Source organism: Schistocerca piceifrons, chromosome 4, assembly GCF_021461385.2.
Source record: "Schistocerca piceifrons isolate TAMUIC-IGC-003096 chromosome 4, iqSchPice1.1, whole genome shotgun sequence".
Taxonomy (NCBI): domain Eukaryota; kingdom Metazoa; phylum Arthropoda; class Insecta; order Orthoptera; family Acrididae; genus Schistocerca; species Schistocerca piceifrons.
The window spans coordinates 617,515,593-617,538,018 of NC_060141.1; the positions used below are offsets into that span (position 1 = coordinate 617,515,593).

At 38.3% G+C, this 22,426-nt stretch overlaps 1 protein-coding gene across 1 annotated transcript in view; it reads right to left on the reverse strand.

The window, feature by feature from the left end:
- Positions 1-6,540: 6,540 nt before the first annotated feature.
- The window catches only part of LOC124796061 (protein eyes shut-like), a 227,585-nt gene continuing 211,699 nt past the window's right edge, over positions 6,541-22,426 (reverse strand). Inside the window, 6 exon segments of the mRNA XM_047260149.1 lie at positions 6,541-6,707; positions 7,448-7,697; positions 14,091-14,263; positions 14,344-14,485; positions 14,600-14,841; positions 15,908-15,947. Of these exon segments, the coding sequence (XP_047116105.1) occupies positions 6,541-6,707; positions 7,448-7,697; positions 14,091-14,263; positions 14,344-14,485; positions 14,600-14,841; positions 15,908-15,947 (1,014 nt within the window).

A 22,426-nucleotide genomic window follows, 5' to 3' on the forward strand; every position in this document is an offset into this window, starting at 1 on the left:
TACTTAACAAAATAAAAGTATGTGAAATAGTAAAATTAAAAAAAAAACATGAATGTAAGACATAAAATAACAATTTAAAACATGAAACAAAAATAAATAAAACAAATAATTAGAATAATGATGAATATTTAGAGATTTTACTTAGGTATATTGAATATGCTACACAGCTTATTTTATAAATCAGCTTTATTACACATGAATGGATGTAGCATGGAAGCTTCTTTAATTTATCTTGTAACAAAAGTTTACATTTTTCAAAATTAATTAATGGTGGTGGGGTATTTTCCAAAATTTCAAATTATTACGTAAGTTGACTATATAGTTTTCAAGAATGTTAATTACATTTCAACTTTTATATGAAACACATTTTTTTTTATATATTATGGTTTCAAAGATATTCCCTCCAAACCTAATACACCAAATTACCTTTCTGGGTGTGTTTTATTTCCTAAAAATAAAACTGCCCAAAACTGAAAAAAAAACATGTATTGTATTATTTTGACCCCTCTACATACCCGCCAAGTTTCGTCAATACTTTTAATTACAGCTGGAAAGTTGTCTTATAAGTTTAAGTTACATATACGAATGTGTACACATAAATCATACAATAGAAAATCCAGGACGGGATGCAACAATATTATGAAAAGGAAAGTTGCTACTCACCATATAGTGGAGATGCTGAGTCACAGATAGGCACAACAACGCAACTCACACACATGTGACTGCAGTCTCTGGCAGCTGAAGCCAGACAGTGAGCAGCAATGCATGATAGGAGAGGCGACTGGATTAGGGTAAGGAGGAGGCTGGGGTGGGGAGGGCGCGGGATAGTAGGGTGGGGGTGGGGAACAGTGAAGTGCTGCTGGGTAGCATTCAGGGATGAGATGGAGAAAGGATAAGCCAGCTATGCATGGGCATTCCCCTCATAACTCAGTACCACCCAGGATTGGAGCAACTGAATTACATTCACCACCAGGGTTTTGATTACCTCTCACTGTGCCCTGAAATGAGAAATGTCCTGCCCACTACACTTCCCACCCCTCCCACAATGGAATTCTGCCGTCCACCAAACCTACACAATATACTCATCCATCCCTATGCAAGCCCTGGTCCCAAGCCCTTACCCCATGGCTCATATCCCTGTAACAAACTTAGATGCACGACCTGTCCCATACATCCTCCCACCACCACCTACTCCAGTCCAGCCACAAACATCACCTATCCCATCAAAGGCAGGACCACCTGTGAAACCAGTCATGTGATCTACAAGCTCAGCTGCAACTAAAGTGCTGGGAGGATGCATGACAACCAACAAGCTGTCTGTCTGCATGATTGGCCACCCACAAACTCTGGCCAAGAAACAAGTGGACCACCCTGTTGCTGAGCATGTTGCCCAACATGACATCCTTCAATTCAATGACAGATTCACAGCCTGTGCCATATGGATGCTTCCCACCAACACCAGATTTTCTGAATTGTGCAGGTGGGAACTTTCCCTGCAATATATCTTATGTTCCCATAACCCTCCTGGCATCAACCTTCATTAGTCATTGTCCTCACCCATCCAGCCCCTTCCCTGTTCCCATTCCAGCACTACACAGCCCTCATTCCACCATCACACCCAGTCTTTTTTTACTTCTCTCCTTTTCCACTACCCCCTCAACCTCCATCTCTCCCCTACCCTCCGTCTAACCTCCCGACTAGGCATAGCTGGCTTACCCTCTCTCTGTCTCGTCTCTTGAGTGCTCCCCAGCAGCAATTCACTGTCCCCCACCCCCATCCTACTATCCTTCCCCCTCGTTACCTCAGCCTCCTCCAACACCCCCACCCAGTCACCACTCCCATCATGCACTGGCTTCAGTTGCCAGAGACTGCAGTTGTGTGTGCGTGAGTTGCATTTGTGTGAGTGAGTGTGTATATATCTGTCATCTATTTTTGATGAAGGCCGTACTGGCCAAAAGCTTATTTGTGACAGTATTTTCGTTGTGCCTATCTGTGACTCCGCATCTCTGCTATACGGTAAGTAGCAGATTTCCTTTCCATAACACTGTGTGTACATAAATCTTATTCAGGTTGTTAAGCTTCAGTTTTTTATGATACTGACATGAAGTAACCTTTTTATGACTTTTTTCAAAATTATTATTCAAGCCATGAGTGGTTTCACACACTTATATTAAAGTATTATAAAGTGCACGGCACAGTATGTAGTGTTGACAACACTTAGTGTGCTGCTTTGCTCTGCGAGGAATAAAAATTTTGGTTAGGCTTAGTTTTGATGGATAAGAAACTGATTAGCAGTGTAAATGCACACTGCACATGCAGGTTCAAAAACTGGATGCTATACACACACACACACACACACACACACACACACACACACACACAAAGAGAGAGAGAGGAAGTGGGGGGGGGGGAGGGGGGGCAAGAGAGAGAGAGAGAGAGAGAGAGAGAGAGAGAGAGAGAGAGAGAGAGAGAGCATGTCCATTTCTAATAAATTTAAATGTCTTCCAATCTTGCCAATTAAGAGAGACCCTAACCAAAACAAATAATTTCTCACTTATTGATTAAAGCAGCAACTAATATGATGCTAATGTCATGTACTACATAATATGTGCTTACAGTTGTCTAATGACAGAGATAGGTGCCCCAATCATGGCTTGAATAGAGAAAGGAATTCCATGAAATAGTGATAGTTGGTGCTATATTTCATCATACATTACAGAAATCACTCAATAATATTCTATCACAGAATTATGGCATTTAATGCACCTTGGCAAAATCAAATGAGCTGTTCCAGTACAGCTCAAAATGTACACAAGTATCCTTCATTTTACAGATAACTTGATTTGCAGACACTATAATAATAATAATAATAATATAGCCAAGCTATGGTGTGGAACTTAAAATGTCGAAGTACAGCCAATGTGATTTATTGCTTTCTTTTTTATTTCCTTTATGTATAAATATCAAAGAAAATGATTGATACTTGCTTCAATTATAAAGCATATGGCAGTAATTAAAAAAATTGGAAATGGTACCCATCACTCAATTTGAGTGACCTGTTTATGTTATTTGGGAGACTGGTTTGGCATTACCAAAATTTTCTTTAGAACAAAAATCCTTTGTAACTTTTCAGCTTATTAATGATTTGGCATAAGTTTACAAGTGTTCTTTTGAGACTTACAAAGGAAGTTTATTTTTAATTGCTGTCATGGACGTTAAGTCTGAGCAGTACTATATCATTATTCAAACAAGGTCAAAAATTACAGAGGAAATAAAAAGAAACAGAAGCAGCATACTGATCAACAGAAAAGTAGAAAAACATGTGGACAGTGGGGAAAATAGGAGAGAAGAAGCAGTATAAAGTTGAACAAAACAGGAATAAGATGAGTGTCATATTTAAGTCTGTACAATGGTATGGCATATGTGTTGTGGGTTTAAGTAGAAAAGATGGCATAGTAACAAATAACATGAGCTGATTATCAGACTAAATGAGTATTGCAGTAATACCTTCTGTTGGTACATTAGGATGGTTCTAATGGATGCTAGAGGTAATTACCACTATGTATCAGTCATTCTTTCAGGCACCTCTACATTTGAACAACGCAGTTCACCATATAGTGTATGGCTGAGAATAGATGTTACCATTCTGTCGTCATTTGGCCCCCTTCCTATTCAATTTATGATTTGAGAACATACATTGTGATTTAGGTACAGTAGGTATAAAGTAAAGTGCTGGCAGAATGTGCAGGTAAATAGCAGAGGTATGTGGGCAACACAGAAGAAGGGTAAAATAGACAGAATATTTGAAAGTTAGATGTAATGTTGTAGAATATTTCATGGATTTTTCTGTAACAACAAATTTTTATTCTTGAATGTATGTAATGCAAAGTGTGGCTTGCTTTTAATGTAGAATGTTCTAGAAGTTCTAGAATTTTCTACAAATGTACCAGAAACTGTAGAGCCTATGTTCTCCAAAATTTTGCCATTAAAGGTATATAATGTCTCAAGCAAGATCACAAAGAGATTCTGCAGCATGAAGAAACAAAATCAAAGAAGAAAGAGGACTTACGGTAATATGATCTGAGAGGGAGTACAGTGACTAAGAGGAAATAGAAATAAAGAACAACATTGAGATATCACAAAAGAAACAAGAATTAGAGTATGTTCGAGTCAAAACAGAGTATCCTATGAACAACAATAACTGCAGAAGGAAAGGAACAAAGGAAGAATGATAACATTTAATTAAAAGCAAAGAGGCAAGCGTCAAGGAATTGCAGGTCTGAACTTGGAGTGTTCTATTATAATCTCATGAAACAATACAGTCAACATCCAAATGCCACCACAAAAAAAATGGACACGTCAATACTATGGTACAAAGAAATTCATGGGCAAGACTCCAGAAACGCACTTGATACATAAATGTTATGACAAAATGTTAAAAAATTGACTGATGAAAAGTATTAAAAGAAGCTTTTCTTTAATAATAACAAAAACTCTTTTATTCAGTATTAACCATTGTCTCTACCTAGTGTGGTTAAATGAAGCGATCTATGAAAAGTATTGGATTTGGCAGCAGTGCTGCAAAGCTTGAAAGACTGCTACTTTGATTTGCAAGGAGAGTGTATAGTATTTAATTTCACAATATATGAAGATTATAATCTTGCTGAGGACGTTCCTTGTTGATTCATTGGCAGTTGGGTACTGGGTCACCTGTATTCCCTTATTAGGGATTTTGATGACAGAGTGAAGACTGGGAATTATGTACTGCATTAGCTGCACTTGTGTTCATCATAACAGACCCATCTGCCACAAAAGCTAGTTTGTGATGCCAGAAACAAGCAAGCACATGGTACCAAGTTGAATATCAACAAGAAATTCACCAAAGAAGCAGGGATTTATTTGTTGAGTAAAACATATCAAATAGAAGCAAGCCATTGTGAAAGAAAATATAGTACCTTAAGTTAAAATACAAAAAATGTTATCAAGTTTCAAACCAAATCAAGGATCACCATGTAGTGCAACATTTAATGCTCAAATCACAATTCTCCACTATTACTTTGCTACTCATGTTTTTCTCCCCCCAAATTTTCATTCTGTATATTTTTCTTCATCAATTGCAGAAAGTGCTCTTGCTTCTGGAAGATCAAAATTCACCTAAGGAGTGAATTTCACAGTAAAACTTACCCTCATAACAACCGTTTATTTATCCATCCATGACAATTCTTACTGTGAAACAGGACACAGTACACATATATCTCTGTGGAACACAAGCATGAAGGAATACACACTTGTTATTTTCTTATTCAGCTGTAATTACTGATTCTACTAATGCATTTAATGATAAATAATTCTTACAGAAGTTTTGCGTGTAACAATGCCAAAAACATCCGCTGTTGCCGGACTGGATACACATATTTCTCTGTGGAATACAGTGAATGCACACTTGTTACTTTCTTATTCAGCTGTAATTACTGGTTCTAGTAGTGCATTTAGAGTAAATACTGCTTAGAGAAGCTTTGTTTGAAATAATATCAAAATCATATTGCGTTGCCAGTAATAATTTTTATTAATTTGATTTATCTTGCATGCAACACATTTTGGGAAATATTTCTTATTTTCAATGGAATTTCACTATTGATAGCTTAAACATGATATTGCTTTACATGACCTGCTGCATCAATCTGATAAATCCAATGTTTTAAATAGATAGATGTATAGAGTTTAAGTTCTTGCATGTAGTTAATTACAACAATGGGACAGTTTTGTATTGAACTGTTAATCACATCTGCACTTTCAATGTTTGCATTTGCATCTTTCCAACTGAGCTGCTGAAACGAGCCTCACACACCAACTAAATAGTTCAGCCTCTCACTAACTCTCTTCCTTTTCTCTCAAATTGTGCTCTGAAAAATATTACCTGTGTCAGAAACACTACGACAGGCAGAATTTATTTATAAGTTGAAAGTCTGTCCAGATAAATTCACAATATTTAGATTTTCTTTTGATCACAGTCAGTCTTTTGTGGGACTATCATAACTAGGGTATGAAATAAAAAGCACGATAGACTGTCCAAAACAATGAGGGCAGCTGTACAGGACAGATGAGTACCAACTCAGTACTGCTGTTTTATGTATTAAATACAAAATGTTATTAGGGAACACTAAACCTGTAAGAATAAAAATAGTACCTATGAAATTACTTGTTAACTGTCCTGTGTGTGATGTCCAAATGAGCAGAACTCAAGACACTGAGAAAGATATTACTGTTATTGATTTTTATATTACTCAGAAGGTACCAGCCAAGAAAAGGACAGAATCCCATACTGAAATGACAACTTAAAAAAGAAAGAAACAAATCACATTGACTGACCAATTCTCTAAATGAAATTTCTCTTGCATCTGGCTTTCCCAGTATTAGTTATCACTCAACATTTTAGATCGACAAAGGCTATCAGCTCATAATGTGAGCACTTGCTAGAATGGCATGTCTAACAAAAATACTTTTGTTGTGGCATGTTTTAAACAGCTTTGTTAACAAAATTTATGTTTGTATTGAAGCACAGCTCCCAACATTTTCTCCCTGGTAATCTGAGAAATCAGTGACACTGGTATTTTTATTCCATGCTAGTTCTTTGATACATCCTATGAAATGTGATGAAAATAATCCATTTGATAATTCTGTTACAGATTCTTCTCCAGGGAATCCACCTGAAAGATAATCATGCCAGATGTAATCATTAAAGCCCACAGTGTGATACAAAACATAAAGTGTTAATGATTGCTGGGATATCAAATTACACATGTTAACATGCTTTAAGGAATATATTTGAGAGCCTTCTCATATTGTGGTTAATTTTCCATTGTCAAGATACGCATCAGCTCACAACAGGATAAACAATTGTTCTAGTAACTTATTATACGTTTGTGTTGGTGTCAAAAACCTGCAACAATGATGGTTGAGAGGTTTTTGAACAAGTTATTTATATACTTGAATGAATCTTTTAGTCTGTAATGGAGTGAATAATATAATACCTCTTGCCAGATTAAAACTGAATGCAACACTGGGGTATTAACCTGCACACTTGGCTTTGCAGATAATCTCTTACTGACTGAGTTATCCGGTCACATATCATAGCCTGACTCAAAACATTAATCTTTCTGTTCCTTTCTCTTACACTTTCCAAACTACTGCAGAGGCTCTTTAGCATACTTTGTTGGGCTAACTCCTCCAAGAGAAAAGATATTGTGGAGAGAGGCTTACACAAATCCTAAAGGTTATTTCTAGAATGTATTATTCACTGTGGAGTGAAGTATACAGAAGCAACACGAACTTTGCAGAAGAGTGGACATTTATAAAATAAATATCTTCAGTAACACATTGATCAAGAATAAAGAGCAAAATGCCCTTATCTCTTATTTTAAGCTAAATGAGTCTCTCTGCAACTTACCCAGATAGAATATTCCATCTGTGATTAGAAATTTTTTGCTGCCTTCACCTTCTTCTGTTTCAGAATGAATAAGCTGACTGTCAAACCATACAGTGATGTTCCTTGGACTAAGGTCAATCTCCAAAGTATGCCAGGTGCCATCAGCAGCTACACCACCAGAGACCAGTAACAGTGTACGGTTTGTAGTGGGATGTCCCCATGCAAACTTTAACAGTCCTTCTTCTATGCCAATACCCAAATACTCTTGTCCCTGAAGCATCATAAGTGATATAACACAATAGTGAACTTACAGATATCAGAAACAGGTAAGTCCAAAATGATACTTAACACCAAGGAAGCAGAAGAACATACATATCGATAAACAGTAAAAACAGGAAAAAATGCAGCAAAATTACCAGAAACATGAAAAAGCCATACTTAGGAATGGTAAGATAAGTCATTTCATTCACAGCAAACAGGAATTAATGATTATGGAAAAGAAAATTTACTTCAAACCTCAGAGCATGTAGATTGAAACTTTCCCCCTAACAACTTATTTCTATTTTTATGTCCTGTTTTCCTTTATTATTGTAACTCAAGTGGCAGACTCTGCAAGAGAGGTGCTCTGCATCGCGGTGTAGCTTGCTCGCCAGGTTTCGAGAGGGTGCGTTTCTGGATGAGGTATCGAATATATTGCTTCCCCCTACTTATACCTCCCGAGGAGATCACGAATGTAAAATTAGAGAGATTCGAGCGCGCATGGAGGCTTTCAGACAGTCGTTCTTCCCGTGAACCATACGCGACTGGAACAGGAAAGGGAGGTAATGACAGTGGCACGTAAAGTGCCCTCTGCCACACACCGTTGGGTGGCTTGCGGAGTATAAATGTAGATGTAGATGTAGAACCTATTTATGTCTTGGTTTTTACTTATTTATTTATTTTTTATTTTTTACTTCTGAAGATTTACCGCCCAGTTTGAACTGCATAATATGCTGAACAAAGGCAAATGTCCTTTTGATACTTTAAATCTGTGTGAAGTTGTTTTTCCTGGTTTACTGTATCTCATTTTCTGTTGTAACTTGTTGTCATTAAATAATGGTACACATATGCACAAATGTGAATAGCTTTCTGAAATATTCACTTGTATAGTAAGAAAACTATTAGTGTAGAAGGTCTTGATCCTTTAATGTCGGAGTGTAGCGAGTTTTTATTTTGTGTTCAAGATCTACATCTCGACTCTGCAAACCACTGTGAAATCTGTGGAAAAGGTCTCTTTCCACTGTGACACTTATCAAGACTTCTTTCTATTCCATCTGAATACTGAGTGGGAGAAGAAGGGTTGCTTAAATGACGCTGTGCATGTTGTGATCAGGCTAATCTTGTCTTTGTAGTCCCTACACATACGCTGCTTAAGGGCTTGTAGTATGTGCCTAGATACCATACTTAAAACTGGCTCCTGAAACTTTGTAAATAGGCTTTCATGGAATAGTTGGCATCTGTATCCAAGTATTTGGAAGTTCTAGTATTTTGGCATCTTTATGACACTCTCCCATTCTTGCTGCCCGTTTTTGTACACATTCAGTATCCCCTGTTAGTCCTATTAGGTATGGGTCCCACACAGTTGAGCAATATTCTGGGATGGGTTGCACAAATGTTTTGTAAGCAATCTCCTTTGCAGCCAGACCCATTATCGTACCAATGAACCAAAGTCTGCCGGCCCCCTTACCTATGACAGAGCGTCATACTAATATTCCATTTCATGGCCAAACAAATTGTTACACCAAGGTATTTGTATGTGTTGACTGATTTTCACTGTGAATCACTGCTATTGCAGTCATATAATACTATGTATGGAAGTGAAACACGGATGATAAACAGTTCAGACAAGAAGAGAATAGAAGCTTTCGAAATGTGATGCTACAGAATGAGTGCTGATGACCACGCTGTTTAGCGCCCGTAAACCTCAAACATATACACACACACTGCTACAGAAGAATGCTGAAGATTAGATGGGTAGATCACGTAACTAATGAGGAGGTATTGAATAGAATTGGGGAGAAGAGGAGTATGTGGCACAACTTGACTAGAAGAAGGGATCGGTTGGTAGGACATATTCTGAGGCATCAAGGTATCACCAATTTAGTATTGGAGGGCAGCATGGAGGGTAAAAATCGTAGAGGGAGACCAAGAGATGAATACACTAAGCAGATTCAGAAGGATGTAGGCTGCAGTACATACTGGGAGATGAAGCAGCTTGCACAGGATAGAGTAGCATGGAGAGATGCATCGAACCAGTCTCAGGACCAAAGGCCACAACAACAACAACAATACTATGGTTTTTTTTTGTGAAGTGTATAATTTTACATTTATGTTCTTTTAAAGCACTCATTGCAGCTCTTTAAAAATGTTATTAAGATCTGATTAAATATTAGTACCACTTTTGTCAGACAATACTATATTTTTCAGACAGTTTAGTTTGTGTTTGATCTCTAGAAGCCATTTACAGTGTGGCAATTATTGAACTATATGAAAAAAAGGAAATTAGTTACAAACTACGGCATGAACAGAATTTATTCAACATGTAAATGTCGCTACAGATATTCAGATTTAAGTTATGACATGTTCGATATGACTGCTATCCTTGATGATAGTGTGGAACAGATGAATAGCGAAATTCTGCATGACCTGTTGAAGTGTGGGAACATTGATGCTGTCGATGACCTCCGGAAATGCTTTCTTCAGCTCAGCAATGGTATTGGAGTTATTGCTGTACACCTTGTCTTTCATATAACTCCAAAAAAAGGAGTCTTATTATTCAGATCTGGAGAATATGGCGGCCAATCGAGTCCCGTGCCAGTGGCCTCTGGGTATGCCAGAGCCAGAATACAGTTCCCAAAGTGCTCCTCCAGGACATCAAACACTCTCCTGCTTTGATGTGGTTGAGATCTGTTTTGCATGAACCATACCTTGTCAAAATCAGGGTCACTTTGGATTATAGGGATGAAATTATCTTCCAGAACCTTCACCTACCATTCGGTGGTCACCATGCCATCAAAGAATATCACACCGATTATTCTGTGACTGGACACTGCACACCACAAAGTCACCTGTTGAGGGTGAAGAGACTTCTCTATCGCAGTCCCCCAAATCTGCCAGTTTTTCTTATTGATGAGCCCATCCAAATGAAAGTGGGCTTCATTGCTAAACAAAACCATATTCACATCAAAGTCCTGTTCATCGATTCTTTGGACAATAGTGTTGGCAAAACACAACTGCTGGTTCATGGCCCTTGGGTTTAGTTGCTGATGGGTTTGAATTTTGTGTGAGAAGAGATGCAGGTCATCAACAACAATTTGTTGCATTGTCTCCTGGTTGATTCCTACCTGTTGTACAGCTCATATGATCGATTTCCTGGGGCTGGTTTGAAATACAGCACTTGTCTTCTCAATGTTTTCATGTGAATCAAATTCTTGATTGTTAGTACACTTGGACCAGTTGTCTTCAGCTTGAACTCGGTCTCAAACTTCCTTTAAGCCACAGTTGGGCTGTTGCTGTTCGCGTAGTAGGCCTTCACAAGTGCTATACACTCAGGCATGCTGTACCGTGACTTTTTCATGTGCAAATGGCCAATAACAACAAGGTGTGTGCACATGTGCATATTAATTCCCATCATGCCCAAGAGCAACAGTGCAGGTTGAATGTCCTAATGCAAACCATTCAGAAGTTATGACAATTTTATTTCATATAATTCAATAATTGCCATCCTGTATATATGATATTGCTTCAATAATGTCAGTTACTGTGTTGTCTTATGATTTAGCCAGTAGTATTTAATGTGTTTTGGGTACAATAACATTACAGGCAATTTTTCTTTCTCTTTTGAAATAGTTAATGTAGTTTACAAAAAGTTAGACCACTCGCTTGCATACTGTACATGAGAAAATTTCACAAAAATGAGACTGCATAGTGTGACAACTCTTTTTTTAATTAACATTCTTGAGCAACAACAAGCTAAAATGGAAAATAAAAAAGAAATACAGAAGGAAGAAAGATAGCTAATGTCTTCTGGCATTTTTAGAATTACATGACCTCAATATTCTGCGTAATATATGCAAAATGAGAAGGAATTTGGGAGAAGACATTATAAACATATAAAAGCCTATGACAACTGATGTAGAAATTGAACTGACGAAGGTCTATGGCGCATCATAATACTCCCCCCCCCCCCAGAATGAGGGCTTGGTTATCTCTTAGTAACACTACTTTTAACACTATGCTACTGGCTTCACTACAATACTCATCTCTCTGTGCCTCATACCCTTCACACTTTTTGCCTTGTCACTGTAGTAATATTCCTTACTTAGAAAACCATGTTCCCAAAGACTTACGGGCAGACTTAATCCAAATACCAAAATTTGGTTCCACTTGTTCTTTGATGTCAATTACGCATAATGAATGCTGAAGTAATTTTTGCTATTTGCAGGTAATGACACACTCCAGTCAACATTTCTCAAAAGTCTAATGCAGTGGACCATTCTCATCCCATGTGTGCAACATGTAGGTAACATCATCCTTTGAATGCCTGACAGAAGCTTGGGTTACAGGACTGTCCCTAACTCTTAGCCAGCCCAAACTTGAGCTCTGTTCCTAATGACTTCACAGTCACTGAGATATTTAATATTGCATTTTCTTCTTCCTTCCTTTCTGGCATTACATAAGATTCAGAGGTTTTATAGGTGGTGGTAGAAAAACGGAAAGAATAATTGATTTTTACAGCAGCATCTGATGAGTGAGCACAAAGCAGTGTATGTGTTACTCAGTTACTGCTGGAAATACTGATTATCCTTCAAGCTTTGGTCTAAATATCAATAAACATCCTTCAACTGAGCCTCATGGTAACTTATCTGAAGCCATTCTTTCAATAGACAGCAACAAAACTGATAGGTAACACTAAAAGTTTCTCAGGTTGCCTTACGGGGAGTATGCAACATTAACATTGGGGGTGAAGTATGTGACAGGAGGATGGATGTGGTAATTTTGTACCTATGATTTCGGCAATGATGGTTAAAGTGATGCTCTGTTGAGACTGCATAAATTCTTTGATGACTAACTGTAATTCTGGGCAGTTTGAGTAGAGTTCTGTGTAAAACATTAATTATCTCCGAAGGAAAATTTAAAACCCATATAAAATGGAGAATTTTATGGAAAGTATGGAGAAGTTATTTTATGCAATGAAAAGTACAGGATTTTGAGAGAGGCTCCATTACCATAAGAGGGAAAACTGGCAGCACACATCTGTAGCAGCAAATCATGTGTTGATTGGAGATGTACCCAGTGAATAAAAAATAAATGAAGATAAATGTGAAGTTAGTACAGGTAACATGAATTTAGCTCACCCTGGAAGAGGGAATAATCCCACTGTCTAAAGCCATGGAAATGTAGAACATTGCTGTATAGATAGCAGACATCCACAGTGATAGCTAAAACCAGTTAAATTACACAATGAATGGCTTCTTTAATGTGAAAAGATATATTTTGAAGGAAGATGTAAATGTTTATGTCAGTGTAGGAGTACAGTTGCCTTCCAAGGGGCACAGAGCACATTGGGTATCCTTGAGGGTTTACATTGCGCAATATGTAGTGAAACAGTTTGAGGAAGGGATGAAACAAGTATAAATGAGTGATTTTCAGAAGCATAAAATACTTTTGTCTGCTGTTAGTAGGTATAAATTTGGATAAGTTTTACAGACAATGTGTAATCAACACACGCGCACACACACACACACACACACACACACACACACACACACAAGTTAAATATAAAATAAAAATATATTTTAATAGTATAATAAATTAATTCTATTTGATCTTGCTTTAGCAGTTTTTGCATATTCTTGCTTCAAGTCTCTTGTACTTAATACAGTCTAAAAACAACTGAATAGAAGCAGTGACCTAATAAGAATGCCCTTAGGCATTTATAAAACATGAAAATGAAATAAATAACTTTGATTTTATATGGGAGATCACTGTACATTTGTATAGCACTATTTATAGTAGAAGTTTTAAAGGCTGTTGTGCTTACCGACTAGACACTGGGTTTATCTTTTTGCTGGTATCATGTTCATGTACATTAAAGTTTTCTCACACACGCATGACCACCAACTCCAGCAGCCCGGGCCACAATGTGGCTTCTGGAGTTGGCAGTCATGTGTGCATGAAGTGTACTTGCTTATGTGTACAAATGGTGTGTGTTTTCCTGTTTCTCTTTTGCTGGTTAACGTTGTGGCCAAAAGCGTTGTGTAAGTGTCTCTTAATTTTGAGTGTCTTCAACTTAATGTGTCTTCTTTGCAGAAAACACATTTCAATCACCACATTAAACACAAAACACAATGCATGAACTAATACAAATTCAGTTAAATCAGATAAAGTTTAATAGCTAGATAGAACAGCACTGGCATGTGGCATGTTATATGCTAACATGCCAACACAGAGAAACTTGTGTAAAACAAGAAAGAACCATAACTGGATGACAATCTGTGTTCATTATAATCTCAAGCAATTGTCTCAACTTGACAGTATAGGCTCCTAAGCCATGAAAAAGCTTTACCAGAGTTTGAGAGAGATTACAATAAAAATTACTTTATAATATTTAACATCAACTCACCATTGAGCTCCATAGAATCATTCCCTTCGTCTCAATAGTGGAAAAATTTATGTATAAGTAACCAATTTCCATTTTGGTTTGCACGCTGAGTTCATTCTGTTTTGCACTTTTCCCACTTCCTTCAACAACAAGGTAGCCGTTCCCTCCAAAATGAGGCGATATGGTCATTACAGCTACAGAAAAAAATGTACTGTTAATTGAGAAGTTTGATTTATGTTGTGGTAAAATACATGAAAACTTAGAAAAAAGTAACCTTCTTCACAAGTTGCTCCTCCCCAGCCAAGGGGACAGGAACATTCTGCAATTGCTGAAGTTCTGTTCATGCATCGTCCATTGTTTTGACAGCTGCTTTCTGTACATGTTAATTGACTTTCACAAAATGCTCCTGTATAGAACTGTAAGAAATTTGCTATAGTATTTAAAAATATAAACAACTCAAACAAAAAAGTAATAATATTGTACATTAATCAACAGAAGCACTGCCTGATTTTAGGAAGGAAAAAGTATACCTTCTTGCAGCTGCAACGAGGTTGAGAGTACGGATCTAACCAGCAAGTCCCACCGTGTTCACAAACATCACCACCACATGGTGTTCCATCACAGTCAGCTACATTACGTGCTGCAATCATATTCTTTTCATCCAATGGGATTTTCTCCCAGTTTAAATAAACTCTCCTTATGCAGCCTGTAAATGGTTCTGGTAGTGTAGCCATTGCAGCATTTGGCAAGTTTGACAGATCTCCAGTACCTCCTTTAAATTAAGTAATATCAATTGAGTTCACAAATAAGTGAAATAGTCATGCATTAATGGTTTTCTACAAAGCTAAAACACATAAGATATACAATAACAATTCAATAACAGCCTGAACACCTAAAAAGGCCACTAACACACATTCACATGATAAAATCCACAGACAAATGATTGCCACATAAGGGATTCTCAAGGGGCATTTGGATGAACAAGAATATTGCCACAAAATGTAGTGCGTGCAGTTTGTTGCTGTGATTAGTGTCATTGGCTGATATGCTGCAGGTCACTATTTCAAATCCAACCACCAGCAATTATTTGTTGTTTACTATTTACCATTTCTGGAATGTTCTTGAAATATAAAAGGTTTGTATATTCTAGAATATTTGATTTTTGTATGAATATCAGCATTCTCGAATATCTGTATAAATATATGCACTCTCCATCAAGGAGGTAAGTTCTGTTCTGGCTGTGTGTTGGTGTTTGTAATAAACTTGCTTTCAGTGCTAAGTGTTGTATCTCATTGACAACCTGTTTTCAGATTTGGACTTGAGTGTGTTTATGAGCAGACATTATTTGGTGTAAATGTTGAATACTTCAAAACATCTACATAACTTTGGGTCCAAATAGGCAATGTAAAAGCTATTGCCTACGCTGTCAAGAACAGAAATTCAAGCAGTACATTGCTCCTAAGACCCACATATTCAGAAGACCAGCAGTAAGTCAACTGCACATGAGGCATTCATCCATGTTTTCCAGAGATGCTGGTCAAGACCCAACATAATGGCAAAAAGGATTTGACCGAGCTCTCAAATACAACAAGTAGGATGACATGATGCATTTGGTAACGTGTACTTTCATTCGCATGACACAGACCAGCAGTGGTTCTATAGCTAGGACAGACTATAGGTCAAACTGAAGAAAATGTTTGGTGGCAAACTGCAGCAAGTCTGCTTGTGGGAGAACAAGTGAAGAACAGGGACCAACATCACAGGTAAAAGACACAGTCATATCTACAGACTGTTTCGGCCCTATGCAATTATGAATCTAAATATAACATAAGCCAAACTAATTTTACACTCTACAGACTGCTTTGGCCCTATGCGATCCTGAATATGAATATGACATAAGCCAAACTAATTTTACACTTGATGAAAGGAGTCACAGAAGATATGTACCAAGCTCTTCCAATAAAGAACATCATAACCCTTTCGGTAAAGAACATCTCAACAACAGTAATTCATCAAATGCTGCCAGTGAATTGAGATGGAAGGAGGGGGGTAGGGGTGGGGTGGTGGGCGGGGGGGGGGGGGGGGGGGGGGCAGAAGAAGAAGAAGATGATGATGCTGCTGATGAGAGTTTGATGGAAGAGGTATGATCAACTGCTGAAAGTGGTCTCTATGGCATTTGTGAATACATGCCAGAAAGTATGAGAAGAACTACAGCAGTGTATGGTATCCATAAATGTTGAACAAAGTACGCAAGACATAGCAGCCATTGATTGTCGACTCTGTATATTATTAGGAAGTAACAGAAATGTCAAAGAACAGATATACCTATCTTTAGCACCAATGTCTATCACTAGTCAAACATGCCGTGTAGAATGGACTCAGTCACAACCATCAAATGACTACCCAACATCGACCAGTGCACATCCGACCAACTCCTCCACCAAGTACAATGTCTCACAAAAGAACAGAAATTTGGAGGGTGCAGAACAAACTGCCAGTAAATACGTTGTTTGATGACTACTACGCCATAAAATGTCAACCAGCACAACAGTCCTGTTCATGCCAGTCAATGGCAGACAAATATAGTCAACCTGTAGGATTAAGTGTATTGTTGTAACCTGGACAAAGTCACTCCCCATCATGTTGTAGCTGTTCCCTGTCACAGAACAGAGGAACCAGCCAGTCACCTAGCCACCAGCTTCAGGAAAACTTGTTGTATTTGAGAGCTCAGTGCCTCTGCCAGGCACTTAGGTGTGATTTGCTTAGTATCTATGTAGATGTAGAGCTGTGGAGGTGAGGCTGCCTCAGATGCAAATGCTCCACGGATGACAGTCACCAAGATGTCAGGAAATCTCATTGATTTCATCGCTGACAGTTATTCTGTCGAGGCACTAATTGAACTCAAGGGCTTTCTTTTCTGGAATGTCATAGGCTTATCACTGTCAGCTAAACAAGGTTATGCTTTGTAATAGGAAAGCAATTGGCCGAAAGTCACAAATGGTAAATACATCCAGTTGACTGGAGCGTGTATTGCAAAAATAACTATTAGTGATAGAATATAGCTCTCCAAATTTGTCATTTTAATGGAATGTAGTCTTAATGTTATTCTCACATGGGATTTCCTGCAGGCATCACACGCAGTCATGAATTGTGGAATATGAGACTTACAGACTGATGAAGCTATTCCAATGAGCATACGTAACAAAGAGTGTTCTGGTTGGTTGGTTGCTGTTGAGGACATTGTTATCCTGCCATCATCAATAAGATGATTTCCAGTTGCCTATAAAGAATCTCAGCTAAGCTTAGAGCTTTTGATGAAATGAAATTCTACTCAGGCTTACAAAAGAAATCTACATACCAGTGATGATCTTAAGCATTGAAGGTGGTCCAGAAGAACTTTGGATCAATAATTGTCATGTACAGCTACAGTTCATCCTCATCCCCAAATGCACGTGCACAGTGACAGATGAACCAGTCCAGGAAGGGCAGCTTAGTGTCGTCAATGAAGAGTCATGCTCCACTACCACTACAGATAATGCAGTGGAGGAAGGTACTACCAATCTGGGAATAGGGTCTTGTCTGACTGAGGAACATTGTCAGCAAGTGATAGCCAGTATTGATAATCTTCAGACGCTTTCAAATCCAAAGTGGAGTAAAAACAGACCAACTGTCCCACAGGGAAACGTGTTACCAACACTGTGGACCATACGCCAACTACCCAGCACTCATATATTATGTCACCAGCTGAATGATGGATAATCCAGGAGGAAGTGGAGAAGATGCTGCCAGAGGACATCATTGAACCTTCAGAGTATCCTTGATCCTCTCCTGTGATCCTTGTGAAGAAGAAGGGTGGCACACAGCGTTTATGTCAACTACCAACAACTGAACAAAATCACAAAGAAAGGTGACTATCTACTGCTGTGCATTGATGATACCTTAGGCTGTTTGAAAGCAACAAAACATGCAGACACACTACAGCAAACTGAGGTTGATGAGGCTGACCATTAAAAACACAGCCTTCATAACCTCTGGTTGACTCTTTGAGTTCAAAATAATGCTGTTTGCATTGTGTAATGCTCCAGCCACATTTGAATGCGTGATGGACAACCTGCTTAGACACCTTAAATGAATGACATGGATTAGCTATGTGGGTGACACTGTCATTTTTTGAATACACTGAAGAACATCTAAGCTGCCTGACGACCTTGTTAAAGTGTGATCAGACTGCAGGCCTCCACCTGAATCAAAAAACATGCCCCTTTGCCACCTAAGACAAAAGAACTTTGGGCGCCTAATGAATGGAGATGAAGTCCATCCTGATCTAGAGAACATAACAGCAGTTACAGATTTCGCAACTTCTTGGCACACTTTGTGAGAAATGTTTACTGTACCAAGGCACACATTTTTCAAGGATTTTTGCTGGGAGAAGACAAATCTGTCTCAAAAGGGGCGCAAGAAAGATCTTTCCTTGCCCTTAAGGAGGCTCTCACACCTTCTTTGTACTCGCGCATATTCAGGAAGGTGCCAACAGGGTGGGAGCTTACACTTCCAGAGTACCCTCCAAGTCCAAAATGAACTACACTACTACTGAGAAACAGTGCCTTGCACTTGCTTGTGCTATCAACAGATTCTGGCTATTTTTATTTGGCAAACCATTCACTATTGTGACAGACCAAAATTCTCTCTGCTCAATGACTATCCTGAAGGATTCATCATGTTGAATAGCGAGATGGGTAATGAGGCTTCAGGAGTATGACATTGCAGTGATATACACCATAGTGATATACACAAGTGGATGCAGGCACAAGGACACCAACTAGACTTCAAGGAATCCTTTGGCAGAACACACCAGCATGGACGAAACCTCAGCCATCACTGAATTAAATGACACTTCAGCTGATCAGAGGGAAGATCTAGTGCAACTGAAAACCATAGAAGCCTTGAAGGAGAAGGATCTATACAAAGGATAATTCGAATTAATAAATGGAGCATTGTACAAGAGGAAATGGGGCAGATATTGTTGCTCATTATCCCAGCTCATCTACAGCCAGCTATAAGTATTTCGATGATGCTCCAACATATGATCTCCTGGGATTCATGAAGACTCATCTGTTAGAGACTACATGAGCCATTGCAAGGAATGTCAATGACAGAAGTGCACGCTGCAATTACCTCCTGGGGTCTGGCAGCAATCTTATCTTCAGCAGCACCTTCCACTGAATTGGAACTGACCTCTTGGGGAAGCTCCCAAAGTCGACAAACGGGAATGCACTGACTACCTCACTGACTATGCTGTCACCAAAGCTGCGTCAACTGCCTACACTCCAGAAATTGCAAAGTTCATTATAGAAAACATAATTTGGAAGCATAGAGCACCACATGTGATGACCTCCAATCATGGAAAAGTTTTACAGTTAAGACTACGGTCAGAGGTAATTTCATGTTGCGACTTCACCCACAACACGGCAAGTGCCTACCACCCTCAGATGAATGGCCTCACAGAACACTTTACACTCAAAACTATAATCTCAGTGTACGTTGATGTCAAACAGAGAGAATGAGATACAATACTGCCCATCATGATATTGGCAAACAACACAGTGAAGCAAGACACTACTGGCTGCACACCATTATGTCTGCTCCACTATGTGGTGTGGCATGTTGTTCATTCAGAATAATGTGTTACACTCCTCTATCTTAAGCTGATGATAGATGTTCATGTAAAATGTTGTTTATATAGTATTTAAGTAGAGAACTTTCCACTGTGTGTGCTTTGATTGGATGCCCTTGCAGATATGATGGAAGAAGGATGAGCACAGGACATCAGCGAAGTTTGACGGCGATCAAGTGTCTCCACTTGTTGTGGCAGTGTTGCTTATACTATGGTGTCATAGCTTGGTAGTGTTTTGGAAGGCACAGAACAAGAGGCACTGTTGATAATGAAAGCACCCAAAAACAGTTGAAATAAAGCTTAAGGGAAATGTCATTCCATTCTATTCTGTTCTGTTCTAAGAGTCTATTCAGAGATGTTGTTCTGGTCTACAAATTCACAAGTGATCCGTACACCCACTGTGCTACATGTTAATATATATCTGAGACAAAGTACAGAAGAGTTACTGAAAGATGTTTATGTCATTTAGTAGCCTGAATAGTTCAAAACTCTACTGCAGACCTTTACCCTCTGGAGAAAGTGAAGAAGTCACACAGCAAGAACTGGTGGCACTGCATAGCAGGTCCATTACATCATGAACCTTCAAGTCAGGTGACTGTATAAGAAAATAACTGAAGTAAACAACATGTATGAGTAGCATCAGGGTGACAGATCACTTGGAAGGTAACACATCTGTGCTAATCAGTGACACATCACATCTAGATCTAAGAGAGAAAGCTGAAGAAACACTAAACAGTTTATATGAGTGGGCAGCTAACAACAAAGTCATGCTTAATATTAAGAAAACAAGTGCTATGAACTTTTACATAAACAAAAAACCATATTATAATAACCTGAAGTTTGGTAGTGAAACCATACAATGGGTGGAAAGCACAAAATTTCTTGGCATGCAAATTGATAGTCAGTTGAAGTGAGAAAACCATGTAAAAATACTTCATAACAGAATCTCTACAGCATGCTATGCCCTCAGAGTTCTTACTTGAGCATGCAATATTTCATGTATTAGATCAGTATACTTTGCGTACATCCATCCTGTTATTAGTTATGGGATAATATTCTGGGGAATGAACAGGAAAAATATCAAAGCTATATTCAAATTTCAGACAAGAGCAGTACTATAATGACCAAGAGTGGCAGCATGGCTCACTGCCTTGAACTTTTTAAAATGCTGGAAATTTTAACTGTCCCATGTGAATATATTTTTCAGAATGTTATGTACATTAAAAAAAAATATTGGACACTATGTTAACAATGGTTCTGTACATGGTTACGAAACTAGGAACTGCAATAATTTGCATCTGGATAGAAAAAATAAAGTTAAAATGCAACAGAGTCTACTGTACAATGCCATCAAATTATATAATAAATTACCGCAAAACATAAAAGACATAGAGACAATCTCCTCCTTCAAAGAAAAACTAAAAAAAATTTTACAAAATAAAAGTTACTATACAGTAATGGAATACTTGAATTAAAAAAGGTTACTTAAAATCTGAAAGTACTGTGTTAAACTAAGTGGAGAAATTAGATTATTGTAAATTGTAAATTAGATTATAAGAAAATTTCACTGTCAACTACTGTGTAAGAAACAAATTTAAACTGTAAAATTGTCTATTATTCAGTGACGAAATCCATATATTGTAAATTGTTTCACGTATTAATAAAGAAATCAAATCAAATCAAATCTTCTTGGTGCAGTCCAGTTACAGAACAGTGACATTACATTCCAATGGTCATGAGGCTGACACAACAATGTCCATTTCCCATTTCAGCCAGACATTGCTCAGGATGACTATGTGAAGCACCTCATCACCAGTACAAAAGAAAAAAGGTGCCTGGCTAACATACAGACTCTGGATGTCCGGGAGAAACACCGAGAGCACTATAATGCCAAGTGCTGACCAGTGAGATAGAGCCTAGGAAACATGTTACAGAGTTTTTACCCCTGTGTGGAAAGCACGACAACTTGGAAAGTTGCTTAACACTACTTTGGCCCATATCATATCCTTCATCAGTTTCGCAACTTCATACATGAAGTCGAGGATTATGATCCTTCATTGAGAATACAAAAGCAGAGAGATGCTGCCCATGTCATCCGTATGAAGCTCTATTACAGTCCAAAGGTGCAGATCAATAATGGGAGGTTCATGAGAATGAAAGACCCTTTTGACAAACATGATGCTTCAATGGGAGGGACTGATGCTTATCATAGCAAGAAGTATGTGACAACATGACCAGAATGTGAGGATCCCTCAGAGTTGTCCTACAGAAGACCATTGACAAGATCTGGATTCAGGGTGCTATAGCTGGTGCCAAAGAGAATTTTGAAACAATGGAACACTGTTTCTCTGGGAGAGTGAGCAATGTCACAAAATGTGGTGCACACAGTGTGGTGTAGTCGTTACAATAGCTGGCTGAGATGCTGCAGGTCACCAGTTCAACCACTACCACCAGCAATTCCATTTTATTTAGAGCTTACCACATCTGGAAGATACATGAAATATGTTATATTTGAATATTCTGGAATATTCAATATTTGTGCAAGAACTAGCCTTCTGGAATATTTGATGTTTGTATAAACAGCTGCAACCACCATCCAGCAAGTCAGTTCTGTTCTGACTGTGCATTGGTGTTCACTAAAAACTTGCTTTCATTGATAAGTGTTGTATCTCATTGATGATCC